Source organism: Penicillium malachiteum (genome assembly GCF_028827825.1).
Source record: "Penicillium malachiteum strain IBT 17515 chromosome Unknown utg000002l:1.0-8849297.0:1.0-8852440.0, whole genome shotgun sequence".
In the NCBI taxonomy this organism is placed as follows: Eukaryota; Fungi; Ascomycota; class Eurotiomycetes; order Eurotiales; family Aspergillaceae; genus Penicillium; species Penicillium malachiteum.
In genome coordinates, this window is record NW_026643095.1 from 8,389,783 (window position 1) to 8,404,377 (window position 14,595).

Here is a 14,595-nt window from a genome sequence, read left to right on the forward strand (position 1 = left end):
GAATGTTGGTTTTGTCTTTCAATAGACCCGGCCTTTTATCGACCTGTTTAGCAATCAACTGGCATTAATTGTGCTTCAAATGTTGGAGGTTGTATGGGGTACTATAGCATTTGGGCGACACTCACCCGATTGCCAGGTAGCTGCAGACAAGCTATGCGTTGGGTAAAAAAACACCCTATTGGGTAAGAATCCTCCAGGGCTTCTATGGCAATACCCGAAATAGAATTTTGTTCATATGTACTAGGAGGTACAGGTGTCTACATGAATACTACATAGTATTAATATGGATTCCACATCATACTACTACATCCTGCAACACTTCGGGTTGTGTCAACATCCAAGAGACGTTCAAACTTGCAATGGAAAATGATTTCCGCTAAGTAGATGTACAAAGGTACCTAGAACTGGGACAAAGGAGAATAATTCAGAATTCCTCGCCAGGAAGAATCGAGAAGAATCGGGCGCCATATAATTTAATCGAACTAGGAAACGAGTCAGTAAACTTGATGTTAGATGGGATTTGATGCTCAAACGAGAACTTACCGGAGTCAAGAAAGATTCGGCCACAAAACGGGCTCGCGCATTCAACTGCAGATTATGGATGAGCTTCCAGTCAATACGCCAGATCATGATTAGTCACTTACAAACAACTTCATCTCGGAGATCTCCTTGTCGACCTCCTCCATACTAAATAAGACATTTGGGGTTAACGGAGCTCAACTTGGAATAAAACAAAAAGGGTGGCATTGAACGTACAATTGGATAATAAAGTCCACCAACTTGTGCTTCAGCATTGCTTCAACGTGCACATTGGTAATCAAGAAAGAGATGTCGTATCCCTGGGTCGATGTCAGCAAGAGAGGCAAAATCAAGTAAAACGCATCCTGATCCGCCATTGACCAGCATAAAAGAGGGCAGATTCCCTATAGCATCAATACATACCTTAATAGGCTTTCGGCGAAGAATGAAGAAGGATTCGGCACGTTGTTGGAGGAAACGGGTGAACTTGTGGACCAAGACTGGTTGGGGCTGTTAGTTGGATGCGAAAGTTTGACTTCATTCCAAAAGAAAGTAACATACTGTGCTCGATCTCATCCGCTTGTTTGATTCTGATAGAAACTCGGACACTGTTTACAGATGGTTCTGGATAACGTAGGTCAGCATCCCAAGGTACGTCGTGTATGATCAGTTGCTTGATCAAGACCAGGCTCTCATACCGATGAGTACACGTTCTTCCGCATTGCGAGATACCGTCAAGGGGTTCAGGATAAGCTCCGGTGAGGTTTGCGCTTCGATTTCCGGGACATTATGACGCTCGGATGTCTGTGAAGCGAAGTTGGAGATCGCCAATGCTGCGGTCAGCGATGAGCGCACACTAAGTTCATCAGAAATATTAGTTGGTAATTCAATGCTAAATCTGAGAGGACTTTATGGAAAGTAACAAACCATTGAAGGTATGGACGAAGTGATTGAGACATGACGGCGGAGAGTGATGGCGGAGGGGGGGTCCCTGGTGATCCAAGCGCTCTAGATAAGAATCTGTTCACCAATGCACACAGTCCGTAATTCTGCAATATGGCTTGCAGAATGATAAATGATCCGGTGCTCGCTCCTGACAGCTTAGACCGTCGAGAGAAGTTGCTTGGAGCTTGCGAATCGTGGGGAAGTGGCTAGGCAGAGGGCAAGTTGATGTCCCGCTTCCCGGGGGGCGGTGATGATGACAGCAGAGTTGTTTGGTATGTTTGCAAGAGCAAGCGCCCCACGCCCTTCCTCCATCACTCAGAGCTGTTTACACCTCAACTCTTTCTTCATCTCTCTCGAAATTTTGAAATCCCCTCTTTTCGGTTTGTCACAATGGCAGCCATACCTAGTACGTTGCAAAATGAGTTTGCTCATTTTCGACATTGTACGTTCCTGCTGACAAATTTCCAGTTATCATCAAACACGCCGGCAAGCGCCACGAAGTCGAGCTCGATCCTACCTCCACCGGCGAAACATTAAAGTACCAGCTATTCTCATTGACTGGTGTTGAGCCTGATCGTCAGAAGGTTCTTGTGAAAGGTGGCCAGCTGAAAGATGATACTCCTCTCTCCTCTCTCAAAGCCAAGCCTGGGCAAACTTTTATGATGATGGGCACGCCTTCTGGCGGTCAGGATGCCCTGAGCAAGCCCAAGGAGGCCACAAAGTTCATGGAGGATATGACGGAGGCTGAAGTTGCACAGCAAGCGGGAGCTACACCTGCTGGCCTACAGAATTTGGGCAATACGTGCTACTTGAACTCTACCCTCCAGACCCTTCGTGGTGTTCCGGAGCTGCAAGAGGAGCTTCTCAAGTACCAGCCTAGTGGCCGATCTGGACAGTCGGGATTGTCAGATCTCAGCAGCTTCGGTCTCGGCGGCTTGAATGGCTCAAATGATCTTGCTGCATCGCTCCGCGATCTGTTCAAGCAAATGTCGGAAACCCAGGAGGGCATCCCTCCGTTCATGTTCCTCAACGCCCTTCGGACAGTATTCCCTCAATTCGCCCAAAAAGATCGCAACAATCATGGCTACGCACAACAGGATGCCGAGGAGGCTTGGTCTCAGATCCTCAACCAGCTGCGTGCCAAATTAACTATCAAGGACGGTGCCGAGTCGAGTAGCCAGACCTCCTTTGTCGATAAATATCTCGCGGGTCAGTTTGACTCTGTGACTGAGTGCGATGATCCTGCAGCCAAAGAGATGGGCGAAGAGCCTAACAACTCCTCGGATGTGTTCTTCAAGCTGGATTGCCATATTGGAAAGGAGACCAACCACCTCCAAGATGGTATTCTGGCTGGGTTAGAGGAGCAGATTGAAAAAAAGTCTCCCACGCTGGATCGCGATACAATGTACACTAAGCGCTCTCGCATTGCCCGTCTTCCAAAGTACCTGACTGTGCATTTTGTCCGATTTTTCTGGAAACGGGAGACCCAGAAGAAAGCAAAGATCATGCGCAAGGTTACCTTCCCGGCCGAACTTGACGTTGTGGAATTCTGTACAGATGCACTTCGGGATCAGCTCGTCCCTGTTCGCGACAAGGTACGAGAGATTCGCAAGGATGAGGTCGATGCCGACCGCGCTCGCAAACGACAAAGGCTAGCCATCGAACGTGAAGAAAAGCAGGCCAAGGGAGAAACCGAGGAACCCTCGGAGCCGATGCAAAAGAAGAAGGCTACAGAGGAGAACAAGGAGAAGAAGAATGACAAGGATGGCGACACGGAAATGGAGGAAACCTACAAGACCGATGCCCAGTACGAGGAGGAGAAGAATGCTGCCATCAAGGCTGCGAAGCTGGAACTGCAGGAGCTTCTCCAGAAAAACGGCTCTCCGGACAGCGGAACCAACCAGTCAGGTCTTTATGAGCTCCGTGGTGTGATTACGCACCAGGGTGCCAGTGCTGACAGCGGTCATTACACTGCTTATGTCAAGAAGCAGGCCCGGAAGTCCAGCGATGCCAAGCCTGGTGACAAGCGTCGCGACGATGATAACGACAATAAGTGGTGGTGGTTCAATGATGACAAGGTCACTGAGGTGGAAGCCGAGAAAATTGAGACTCTTGCTGGTGGTGGTAAGTACCGTTTTGAATTCTGATTCATTATTTTTGGTTTATCAGTAGCTAACAATATACTTCAGGTGAGTCGCACTCGGCACTCATTCTCCTGTACCGTGCCATCGAGCTGCCAACTTTGGATTGATTAGACTATTTGAGATCTCTAGTCTGTACGATCAAAAGACATGTCTCTAGATGAATAGAAATGATGAATATGAGTGGATGGTTTATGGTGACAATGGGTACGAGTTTGGGGGATTCAATTTGATCTCCAGGGCTTTTAAAATGACGTATTTAGCACCTCACAAATGCGGATAAACTTTGATTGAGTATTAGTAGGATTCCCGCCATTCTTTTTCATGCACATTTGCTACTAGTACCTAAGAATAGTACTAGTAGTATATCAACCTTAGAAGGGACATGTGAATTGATAAATGGTGGCTACATACTCAGTACTCTGTACTACATGTGCTGCGTGCATGAATAGAATCTCAGAAAAATAAGTCACGTGGTGATAAGCCATGTTGATCGCTTGAATTTCAAGGAGCTTCAACTTGAAGTTCACAGTTCTCGTTAGAATGCTAATATAATCACCATGAATTCCCGTTTCATACTACAGATTGCTCGGTGTGCGCCCACTTTAAGATCATCTACCCTCACGAGGTCACCTATCCGCAACATCTCTACCTCTACACCTCAAACCTCCAAGTCGTCACCGTGGACCCGCCGTCTGATTTACGCTGGGATATTTGGAGCGCTTGGAGTATGGAGTGGCTCAAGAGTCGATTCCTTCTTCTCGACACCTCCAGAGCCAGGGTCAGCGGAGGATCAGAAGGCATTGCAAGCAATCCAGAGGCAATTCGATGTCGCTGTTCCAATCGTGAGAGAACTGCGCCGAAATCCCGATTACGTGGAATCAGGCGTCTACGGGGACTTTGAAGAAGAGAATAAACGCCACAGGTTGACTTCCGGTCCTTTGGCTGGAAGCAGAGGTCTAGCACTTCAGGTAGGTTTCCGTAGTTCCCCAATCCCCCTAAACGGCCAGTGCGGCCAGTCCGCCAGGCTAAGCAAGTCATTCCCGAACCCCCCAAATGACTATACATCAAAATTCCTTTCTAACGTTCAACTTTTTGTTTAGAGGGTTTTCTCAAATGATTCCGAAAAGAAGATTATTAGTGTAGTCTACTTCGGCCACGCTGTGGAGGGATGGCCCACCATGGTCCATGGAGGTGCTTTGGGAACTGTCATCGATGAGAATATGGGACGAACTGCTCTGAGACACTTCCCTGCTCGCACGGGAGTCACTGCAAATCTTAACATCAACTACCGCGCTCCCGTTTACTCAGGACAGTTTTACACCTTCCATACACAGTTGGATCAGGATCGGAGCACAGACCTCAAGGGCTATGTCTCCTGTCAAGTGCGTGACCAGACAGGTCAACTTTGTGTCGAAGCAACGGGTCTTTTCGTAGTCCCGAAGAAGTTTCAACTTGCAAAGATTGGGGATCGTTTTTAAGTTATGGACATAGTAAACCTGACACAAACCTTGAGGTGTCTGGTGATTGACCATTTATTCTGGGGCCCATGTGGGGAAAATTTAGCCGATGTGCCACTTGTCATCTATGCTTTATGGCATGCAATGGTCAGGACCCTCCTTATTTTCATTTTTCTGTTTATTTTCGCAGATCGTTGGCCCTCCCGGAGAATCCCTTTCATGTATAAAGACAACCTTGGAACCATCGGAAAACCCGGGGGCCGTTTCAGCTTGCACATTATGCTTCCAGCACTTCTTCAAGTTATCCCTGTGCATATCTTACGCACAATGACATAGAATCCCGCATATTTCGTGTTCATCATTCGCCACGACTTAGTTGCATCGGCAAAGATTGGGCACAGACCTCCACACCCCCAGGCGTACCGTGAGCGTGGACCTATTCAACCTTGAACGAGGACTAGTAGAAAATGATACGGTTTTCGGGGCTGGTCCCTTTGTGGACATTGAGCCGGGATTGGATGATCGAGACTCGCGTTCATGACGCCCACAACAGTCCAATCGTATCCGACTCCACCTTCTCCACGTTTTCCCCCGCATTTTCCCTTGTCTAATTACTGGACTCCCCGCTGTCAAATGCGATGCTGCCTCGGTATTTTCTGGATTTCTGATTTATCCATCCGGCTATCGCTTATCTTCCCTCGATTCCAATGCAAGTTTATTGAATGACCCTTTCTATTTTTGTCACTGCCTCTGTTGATTGGTCAAATGCAAGCCTTCTATTATGCGGCCCAAACAGATGGATAGGGGCGATCGGAATCCGACGTTCTTGGCATTCATGCCGATTTCAAGGTTAAAAGGTAATTCCGTGTTACCCCGTTTAACTCAGAATTATATACCCTGATCTCCCCGCTTCCAAGGAGGTGGGTAGATCTAATATCGACCGTTAGCTTGGTGAGAATTGAAATTTACATCTCACCTTGTGACTTCCAAATGCGAAATTTTCCTCCAGTTCCAAGTTCTTTCTCTTCATTTTTTTTCCTTTCAAGGAATTGGGGACTTCTTTTTTCTTTTCTTTTTCATCACTGTTATCTGCTCACCATGGCGGTTTTAACTGAGGGCTCGGATCCTCCTGGCGACGAGAAGAATACCATTATGCCACAGGAAAGTAGCGATATGGATCGTCGACATAGTCATCAGGAGGTGGTTGATTCTGCCTCCAATGAAACAGGTCTTCCTGAGGCCGAGAAAGACATTCCGGTAGGATGCACATCTATACTATTCATCATGTGGTTGAGTGACTGACAACGAATATTAGATGACTTTTCGACGATTCATGGGTTTTACAGCGATGGCTTTCCTATGGACTGGAAGTCAGATTCCCGTCTATTTATTTGGTGAGCAACTACAATTTCTCATCTCGCGATCTGGTCAATATGGTACTAACGGTCCTTCAGGCGGTATTCCCCCGTATATCTACGGAAGCATTGGCGGATCAGATCGCTGGGTTTGGTTTGTATGGATTTCAAATCTCCATATTCATATCCACCTGACGCTAATCATCAGGTTTCTAGGTTCTAGCAAACCTTCTTAGTCTGGCAGGTGTCTGTCCATTTGTCGGATCTCTATCTGATTTAATTGGCCGCCGTTATGTCGCTATTATCGGAGCTTCTCTGATTGTCCTTGGCATGATCGTTTGCAGCACAGCCCATACAATGAATATTTTCATCGGTGAGTTCTTTGGATGAGCGTGTCATCGTACTTACTAATGGACTCTTAGCGGGTATGGCTATTGCTGGCGCTGGCGCCGGCGTGAATGAATTGACTGCATTGGCTGCAGCCTCGGAAATGGCACCTACTCGCAAGCGAGGTGTTTATGTCGCTGTTCTAATTCTCACCATCATTCCTTTTTGTCCCTCGGTACTTTGGGCCCAGCTCATCGCATACTATAGTAACTGGCGCTATGTTGGTGCGTTCAGCGGTGCGTGGAATGCTTTCGGTCTGTTGATCACAGTCATGTTCTACTTTCCTCCTCCTCGAGTCAACTCTGTTGGGCTGAGCAGAAGAGAGATTATTAGTCGCATTGACTTCATGGGTGGATTCCTCAGCATTACTGGACTCATTATTTTCCTGGCTGGGCTTCAATGGGGTGGATATATGGTAAGAACGATTCTGAGCAGATACCATTCTCGGTTTGACCCAAATGATTATTGATTCTGTTTGCATAGTATCCCTGGTCTTCCGCGCACGTCCTTGCACCTCTGATCATCGGCTTCGCTCTCCTAGTCGCCTTCGCCTTCTGGGAGATTTACGGCGCAAAGTATCCCATTTTCCCGACAAGGTTGAAGCAAGAGCCCCTCACACTGGGTCTAACTCTAGTCATTACATGTATTTCCGGGTGCAATTTCTTCTCCGTACTGATGTTCTGGCCTACTGAGTCGTTCAATGTTTACGGTCATGATCCCGTAGGCGTTGGGTTGCGCAGTCTCCCCATTGGACTTGGCATCCTCGCTGGTGCTTGTATAGTGCTTGTCCTGCTGAGTGTTTTCAAGGGACATAACAAGGAGCTTTTGATCATAAGCAGTGTTCTTATGACAGCTGGTAAGTCTTGCTGTCGATTTGACATGGGTTCCGCGTACTAATAACCCCCTTTCAACAGGCTGTGGAGCACTATCCATTGGACGCATCGACAATATGTACCAACTGTGGGGACTTCTGGTGTTAGCTGGTCTAGGAATTGGAGGCATTGTTGTTCCAGCTTCGATTATAACCACTATCATTTGCCCTGATGTGAGTAGGAGTCAATTGAGACATGGTAGTATGATTGATTACTGATAATAATCTGCAGGACCTTATTGCCACCATCTCCGCACTTACTCTTTCGATCCGTGTCGTGGGCGGTGGAATTGGCTATACCATCTACTACAACGTCTTCATTTCAAAGTTCGTTCCGAAAGCAACTGAATACATTGGTGGTGTGATGGAGATGGATCTCGGAATCACCAATGTTACGCTTATTACCGAAGTCATCGAACTCACTGGCGCCTCCTTACTCGATGATATCAAATTGATTCCGGGAATTGCAGGCAATGAAACTGCCTATGACATGGTCGTGCTTGCTGGCCAGATGGCGTACTCTGAATCATACAAGTACGTTTATTATGTGAGTATTGCTTTTGGTACGATCTCGATTATTGCGGCTTGTTTCTTGGGCAATATCACCAAATATATGACCGATCATGTTGCCGTCGTGATGTGAGCATTGATGGCTAGGTCTCGAGGTGAACATATTTGTACTGTAGTCTAAATAGTGGGCGTAATCCACATTTTCAGAATTCAAGTTCAAGTTCAACTTGAAATTAGTCCGAGTCTGTCATCAATAAAAATTTGGCCTATAGTATTTGGGGATTGAGTGTTCAAAGTTTGATTTTGAGTTTTGGATGAAAGATTTGATGTTAATGTATAATTATGAATAACTTGAAGATGGTTAGCATCTGTTGGTATCCAATGTAGATTTGACTTGGCGTGGAGAGCTGTATAACCCCGCGCCTCACCGCCATCCCTACCGCACTTTCTATTTCACGTTCTGATTGGACTCTATTGAAGCAAACGGAATTCTGCCGACAAATATTGCGGCTATCTCCACGTGATCCCCGTTTGTATACTGTTTTCCCATTTGCCATCTTCGCACTTTCATCTCACACTCTCCATGAGTTTGTGCCTCAATAATGGCTACATCCGCTCCAATTATGGGTGGTGGGAACTCTGGACCAATTGTGGAAGCACACTCGGTATATCCATCTTTTTGCCTTACAGGGACCTGCCAAGCTAATTCTCACTTTAGTTGATAACCCAGCTTTATGATCCTGCGAACCAACGGAACCCGACCACCATAAATGAAATCCAAACACGATTACAACACCTGCAAAAAGGCGACCATGCCTGGGAAATTGCGGACTCTCTACTTCGCGAACGGTCTGCGCATCATCGTTTTATGGGCGCCCTTACTTTCACTGTGAAGATCAATGTATCAGGGTACGTGTTGGGTCCGACACCTGCGAACATTCCGACGGACCATACCGAAGATTGCAGGACAAGGAACGCTAATGAAGCTCTGGGCACAGGAATCAAATCGAAGAGGCAACCACCTGTCAAATCCTGGAACGACTCATCAATCATTTTGTCACAATCGTGAACGAGGGCGAACAAACAATGGTGGTCAGGAAGCTTGCTTCTAGTCTTGTTGCTATCTTTCGGCATACGGCTAGCTCTTGGAAACGAGCTCTTTGGCAGCTGGCTGCAAGTCTCGCCCACGGCGGTTTTGTTTCGGAATCAGAATGCCAGACGGTAGACTTCCTGAACGGAGTTCTTCCAACATTGTCTACCTCAAAGGCCACAGCCCTGGTATTCTTTTCGATCGCTTTAGCCGAGGAAGCATCTAGATTGGAAGCTGAGCCTCAAGAATTGGTGGGCTCAGTCATCCAGCGCGTAGTGGAAAACATAGGAGATGCGTTCTTGCTCGTTCAGTATATCCTCAGGCAGATTGCGTATCATGCAGCAGAAGCTGGCAGTGAGTCTATGGAGGCTACCCTGAGCCACGAGGCTATGGGGTCTTGGAAGGTCAGAAGATCCTATACTTGGTATACCTATACCTGGACAGAATTAAAGGCTAACTTGATCTTGTGAAATAGACATGGCTTGGTGTTTATGGAAACCATCGCCATTCCAGTGACAAACAAACACAAGCTCTCGTCATCTCGTGTGGTCATGATATCATTGAAGCATTGCGACTACCGAGCTTCAGTGAGAGTGCAGCCTCTGTATTAACCCCAGCGCTCGAGACTCGTTCCTGGGCATTTGATACCCATTCCATTTTCACTATTGCACAGGTTCTTTCAGACTCCATTGTGACCAAGCATCTGCTCTCAGTTACAGGGGAGGACTATGATACTGATAGTATGACATTCATTGATCTCCTCGTTGCATATGTCTCTTTGGTCGGCTTTGATCTATTCAGTGATCCTATGAAACGCCAAAACTCTCAAATATTGGCTATTTTGCATAATATTTTCAAGATTCCAGGCTACGCAGCTATTGATGAGTCGGCCACAACACGCGTCCTGGAGTACTGGGGTGAAATTGCTGAGTGTCTACCGGACAAGTTGGAGTCTTCTGATTCTAGATATCAAATTGTCAAATCTCAGATGGCTGAAGTTGTTCTTGGCATGTTTAACAAGCTCCTGTATCCAAACCCCAGTGACATTGTTGACTGGAGTGATGAGGAGAGGAGTGAGTTCAATTCCTACCGTCATGAAGCATGCGATTATCTTCTTTCTGCGTACCCTGTTTTGGGAATAGAGCTCGTGAGCGTATTCCAGGAAAGCGCAGCCAATCATTTACAGAAGCTTGATTGGCGAGGCTTTGAAGTTGCTATGTTCTGTCTTGCCCAGCTTTCTGAAGCAGTTGATGAGAATGGCCATGCAGACCAATGCTTAGATTCAATCTTCGGTAGCGACGCCTTTGCCCAGCTATGCCTGGGTGGCGAGACCGGAATTCCACTGAAGGCACGTCAGACACTTGTCGATTCTTTTGGAAAATACGAGTCATATTTTGAACGACACAGCTACCTCTTGCCGAGTGTTCTGAACATCCTTTTCGAATCATTGAACTTTGAATCCTGTGCCCAACCGGCCTCACGGTCTATTCTGACGCTCTCAAAATCCTGCTCCCGGATGCTGATAACTGAGCTCCCGACCTTCCTTGATCGATTGGACCAGTTCCGGACAAGACCTACAGCAACAGTCTCTACAATGCCGAAGGTTCTCGAAGGAATTGCGACAATCATACAAAAATTAGAGTCAGATGAGCAGAAAGTACAAACACTGGAAAGAATCCTCGGATTCTTTGTCCAAGAAGCCAAGACAGCACGTGAAGAAGCAGCTGGCTCCGCATTCGAGATTGCACGGGCCCATGGACATCTGGTGCTCAGTTGCATTGCCAGCATTGGCAAAGGACTTCGGTCCGACGGAGATGAGGTTGTCATTAACCTGGATGCAGTACAAGAACAGGATCCATACCCTGCATCATTTTGGAATTCCGGGCCTGGATCGCCAGTACAGCAGCTCATCATGGAGGCAATGCGTCTACTGATTGTTGATTTCCCCGTTGATAGTGGCATCATTGATTCAGCATGCGACATTCTTAAAGCCGGTTACACCGAGTCAAGCGGACTCTTTGTCTTCCCTCCTTCGTTGACAGTGGATTTCATCAAAAGCTTCCCTCTCGGTATTTCGGGAACTGATGTCATCATGGCCACAGCATCGTCATTCCTCGCATCGCATGCTTCACATGCTATGAAGATCAGGGAAGAGACGGTGCAACTGATTGCTCACGTGTCGCAACTCTTCGCTTCGATGCTTGACAATCCCGACATCTATGACCCTGAGACTGCTAATGCGGGTATTGATTTCCTTGCGCGTCTCTTGCCAAAATACTACCCCATTCTCTTCTCTTTGACCGAGCCTCTTCCTTCTGCCTCTGGCTCAGAGTCGCAAGGAACCCCAATCTTTGCCCTCGTACTGAAATTTGCCCTTCGTGCTCTTACCAGGCCCGAGCCTCTCGTTCTTCGCTCTGGTTCGGCATTCTGGGTCGCCATGATAGATCTACGAGGCGGGTCTCCCGACGAGACCATCGCGCTGGATCAAGTTCTGGAACATTTCGTCCCCCCTCTATGTGAAACATTGATCGGACAAATCGCAGGTCGATGCGCGCGGTCTGATCTGACCTTCCTAAATGACGTCTTGCGACGACTGATGTTCAAGAAAATGGTACTGGCGCGGCCTAATCTAATCGCCGCACTCAGTGCTTTTGATGCCCAGGGTACCGATGCTAACGGTATTCAAACACCGGTTCTCACTGCGCAAGATAAGTCTAGATTTGTAGAGTCCCTTGTTGTTGCGCGCGGTGGGAAGTCACAGTCATTAGACATTGTGCGATCGCTGTGGTTAAAATGTCGTGGGATGACCTTTGATTATGTGCAATAGTCCGTCTGGAGCTGTTGGGACCTGGAGTTTCCAAGAGATTATGACTGAAATGATTTCATTTTATTGGGGTTTTATCATGTGAGGTTCAAGGGGCCTTAACACGCTCATCATGGTGCCATTGCATTATGGGTTTTCTTTTCATCTAGCACCCACCTAATTGCATTCCAAGGTTTTCATCGATTTTCAAATTCATTAATATCATCATTTATGCATAATCTCAAGAATGCCTAACTATGATCCTGGATGTAAGGAGTCCAAGGTTGCTTTTATGGTCTTTTCCTCTGAGATCGGACCATGGAAGGAGAACGGTAGGTACAAATCAGACGTCGCGATATATGCTAAGTCTACTGAACCATCAAAATATTGCCGACCTTTCACTTCTACGAGTAGTATAACCTTGGAATGTTAATGATAGGTCTAAGCTATTTCTAAGAAATAAAAGGAGTTGAACTTGAAGTTGCCACATATTGATCTTGTGATCCACAGGCCTTGGATAACCTTCTCATAACTCCAAGTCTCATGCATAATTCGCTATACATCAGACTCGGACCAATCCTAAAAACATGACTCGTCATTCTCGCTCAATAGGAGCTATGGAGCAGGAAAACAGAAACCTGTTGGAACCAATCATAGTCATGACGATCAGTTCACATGTTAATCCCTCCAGCCCTAGCCCCTCTTGATGTTCCCCGGACCACGGACCACGGTACGGCACATGGTGATCATGGGGAAACATGGGGGGAAAATATCATATAACTACACCATGAGGCTGAGAAAGAGTCGTCCACTATTCCTTTTACTTTTTGGCTCTATCTTGAAACCACATTCCAACATGGCACTGAAATCCTCTCGACATGGAAATAGTACGGAGTGTCACTATTGGGGATACTCCTTTCTATGGACTGACCTACATCGCTCGGAAAATGAACTCAGACCCATGGTTCATACCTATGATAAACTCGCTGATGAGTGTGTGGAACGACTGAATAAACTTCCCTCTAATGGAGAGTCCGACAAGCTTTTTCATAAGGACCTTTATACATTGCTGAAAGATCATGCGCATGAAGATCCGAAGTTGCAGGAGTTATGGACACAGGTGAATACGGTTCCTGAATGGGTAGACTGGGAGCAGATTCAGCGAGGCCAGGACACGTTTTTCCGCTATGGGCTTCCCATTTTGAATGTGGTGAGTGTTATCAGTCCGGCTAGTCGAAGGGAAGAAGACTAACCATGAGTATCCAACAGTTGAGTTTTGAAAGTTTGCTTGGTGGAATGTAAGACCTCATGCGCATACTGGAAGATTTTGACTAACTCTCTAGGGGCGCAATCCGGGTGGTAGAAACTCTTTCGCGAACAGGTGGCTTCGGAGCTAAAGTAGTACGTCGTCGATTACTCGAAACACTTCAGCATATTCTACAAGTGAATAGTTCAGCAGAGGGAATGAAGCCCGGTGGTGAAGGAAACATCTCATCCGTCCGAGTTCGACTCCTCCACTCATCCGTTCGTCTGAGGATCCTCAATCTCGTCGAGCAACAGCCAGATTACTATGATATCGCCAGATATGGACCCCCCAGTCAATGACTTAGACTGTATTGGGACGATCAATACCTTCTGCAGCTCGGTAGTTTGGATGGGTCTTCCGCGACAAGGTATCTTCTTGAGCGAGAGAGAGATCGACGATTACATTGCACTGTGGAGACTCGTGGCATGGTATATGGGTACACCAACAGAACCATTCGAGAATTCAAAGGACGCTCGAGCGATGATGGAATCTCTACTAATATCGGAGATTGATCCTACTGAGACTGGGAAGGTGCTGGCGAAGAATATCATTATCGGACTTGAGAATACCGCGCCGGCTTATGCTTCGAAGGAATTCATGGAAGCCATGAGCAGACTATTGAATGGAGATCAACTTTCGGATGAGTTGGAGATTCCTCGGTCGAGTCTTTATTATCAAATGCTTATATGGGGATATTGCTTCTGGGTTTCTGGAGTCTCGTATATTATTCCGCGAATTTACTTCATGGATAGATTGATGATCTCGGTAAGTTTCTTTGCATCGGTCGAGCACTTTTCACTTGTTTTTGAGGTTCTGATTCGAATAGCTGCGCCGAAAGTACTTCTACAAAATGATCCTGGATGAGAAGATCGGTCTGGGTCGTGAGTCTCGATTTGATTTCAAGTATGTCCCGACGTTGACACGGACCACACGTCTCGGTCAACGACGTACGACCAAGTTCGAAAGACCTGGAGTTGAAACTCTTGCACGACTAGGTCTTCTTGCAGCTCTGAGTGCAGTGCTTACACTTGGGATGGGGCTGATATTCGCTGTCCAAGTGATGCCACCAAATCAGCTGCTTAATGCGATAAGGGGTTGAGGCTTGCAATAGTACCTAGTAGGCTTTATACAGAAAGATATTATGTTTGATCTGAGAATCCACATAGTGTTATTTGAGTTTCTTTCAAGTTTCGGAGGCCAAACCGAGG

The 14,595-nt window shown here is 46.8% G+C and overlaps 6 protein-coding genes across 6 annotated transcripts; 5 read left to right on the plus strand and 1 right to left on the minus strand.

Annotated features, from left to right (window-relative positions):
- Nucleotides 1-473: 473 nt before the first annotated feature.
- On the minus strand, nucleotides 474-1,478 carry N7483_006121 (actin-related protein 2/3 complex subunit 4 family protein; the record flags this gene model as incomplete). The annotated part of the gene is made up of 8 exons (XM_057089558.1): nucleotides 474-482; nucleotides 544-588; nucleotides 645-687; nucleotides 757-839; nucleotides 943-1,019; nucleotides 1,081-1,143; nucleotides 1,218-1,375; nucleotides 1,447-1,478. The coding sequence occupies 8 exons, from the start codon at nucleotides 1,476-1,478 to the stop codon at nucleotides 474-476; spliced, it is 510 nt and encodes a 169-aa protein (XP_056949387.1).
- A 376-nt stretch (nucleotides 1,479-1,854) lies between these two features.
- On the plus strand, nucleotides 1,855-3,715 carry N7483_006122 (ubiquitin-specific protease UBP6; the record flags this gene model as incomplete). The annotated part of the gene is made up of 3 exons (XM_057089559.1): nucleotides 1,855-1,870; nucleotides 1,933-3,588; nucleotides 3,654-3,715. The coding sequence occupies 3 exons, from the start codon at nucleotides 1,855-1,857 to the stop codon at nucleotides 3,713-3,715; spliced, it is 1,734 nt and encodes a 577-aa protein (XP_056949388.1).
- A 450-nt stretch (nucleotides 3,716-4,165) lies between these two features.
- Nucleotides 4,166-5,086, plus strand: N7483_006123 (PaaI family thioesterase; the record flags this gene model as incomplete). The annotated part of the gene is made up of 2 exons (XM_057089560.1): nucleotides 4,166-4,576; nucleotides 4,709-5,086. 2 exons carry the CDS (start codon nucleotides 4,166-4,168, stop codon nucleotides 5,084-5,086), a joined length of 789 nt encoding a protein of 262 aa, XP_056949389.1.
- Nucleotides 5,087-6,163: 1,077 nt separating this feature from the next.
- N7483_006124 (putative MFS drug efflux pump) lies at nucleotides 6,164-8,321 on the plus strand (the record flags this gene model as incomplete). The annotated part of the gene is made up of 8 exons (XM_057089561.1): nucleotides 6,164-6,322; nucleotides 6,381-6,459; nucleotides 6,520-6,578; nucleotides 6,637-6,793; nucleotides 6,843-7,222; nucleotides 7,291-7,663; nucleotides 7,722-7,852; nucleotides 7,911-8,321. The coding sequence occupies 8 exons, from the start codon at nucleotides 6,164-6,166 to the stop codon at nucleotides 8,319-8,321; spliced, it is 1,749 nt and encodes a 582-aa protein (XP_056949390.1).
- A 469-nt stretch (nucleotides 8,322-8,790) lies between these two features.
- On the plus strand, nucleotides 8,791-12,105 carry N7483_006125 (putative importin 13; the record flags this gene model as incomplete). Its single annotated transcript, XM_057089562.1, has 4 exons — nucleotides 8,791-8,853; nucleotides 8,907-9,097; nucleotides 9,187-9,682; nucleotides 9,754-12,105. The coding sequence occupies 4 exons, from the start codon at nucleotides 8,791-8,793 to the stop codon at nucleotides 12,103-12,105; spliced, it is 3,102 nt and encodes a 1,033-aa protein (XP_056949391.1).
- Nucleotides 12,106-12,937: 832 nt separating this feature from the next.
- Nucleotides 12,938-14,486, plus strand: N7483_006126 (oxygenase MpaB family protein; the record flags this gene model as incomplete). Its single annotated transcript, XM_057089563.1, is given in 5 exon segments — nucleotides 12,938-13,291; nucleotides 13,351-13,379; nucleotides 13,425-13,678; nucleotides 13,692-14,152; nucleotides 14,214-14,486. The coding sequence occupies 5 exon segments, from the start codon at nucleotides 12,938-12,940 to the stop codon at nucleotides 14,484-14,486; spliced, it is 1,371 nt and encodes a 456-aa protein (XP_056949392.1).
- Between the last annotated feature and the right edge of the window lie 109 nt (nucleotides 14,487-14,595).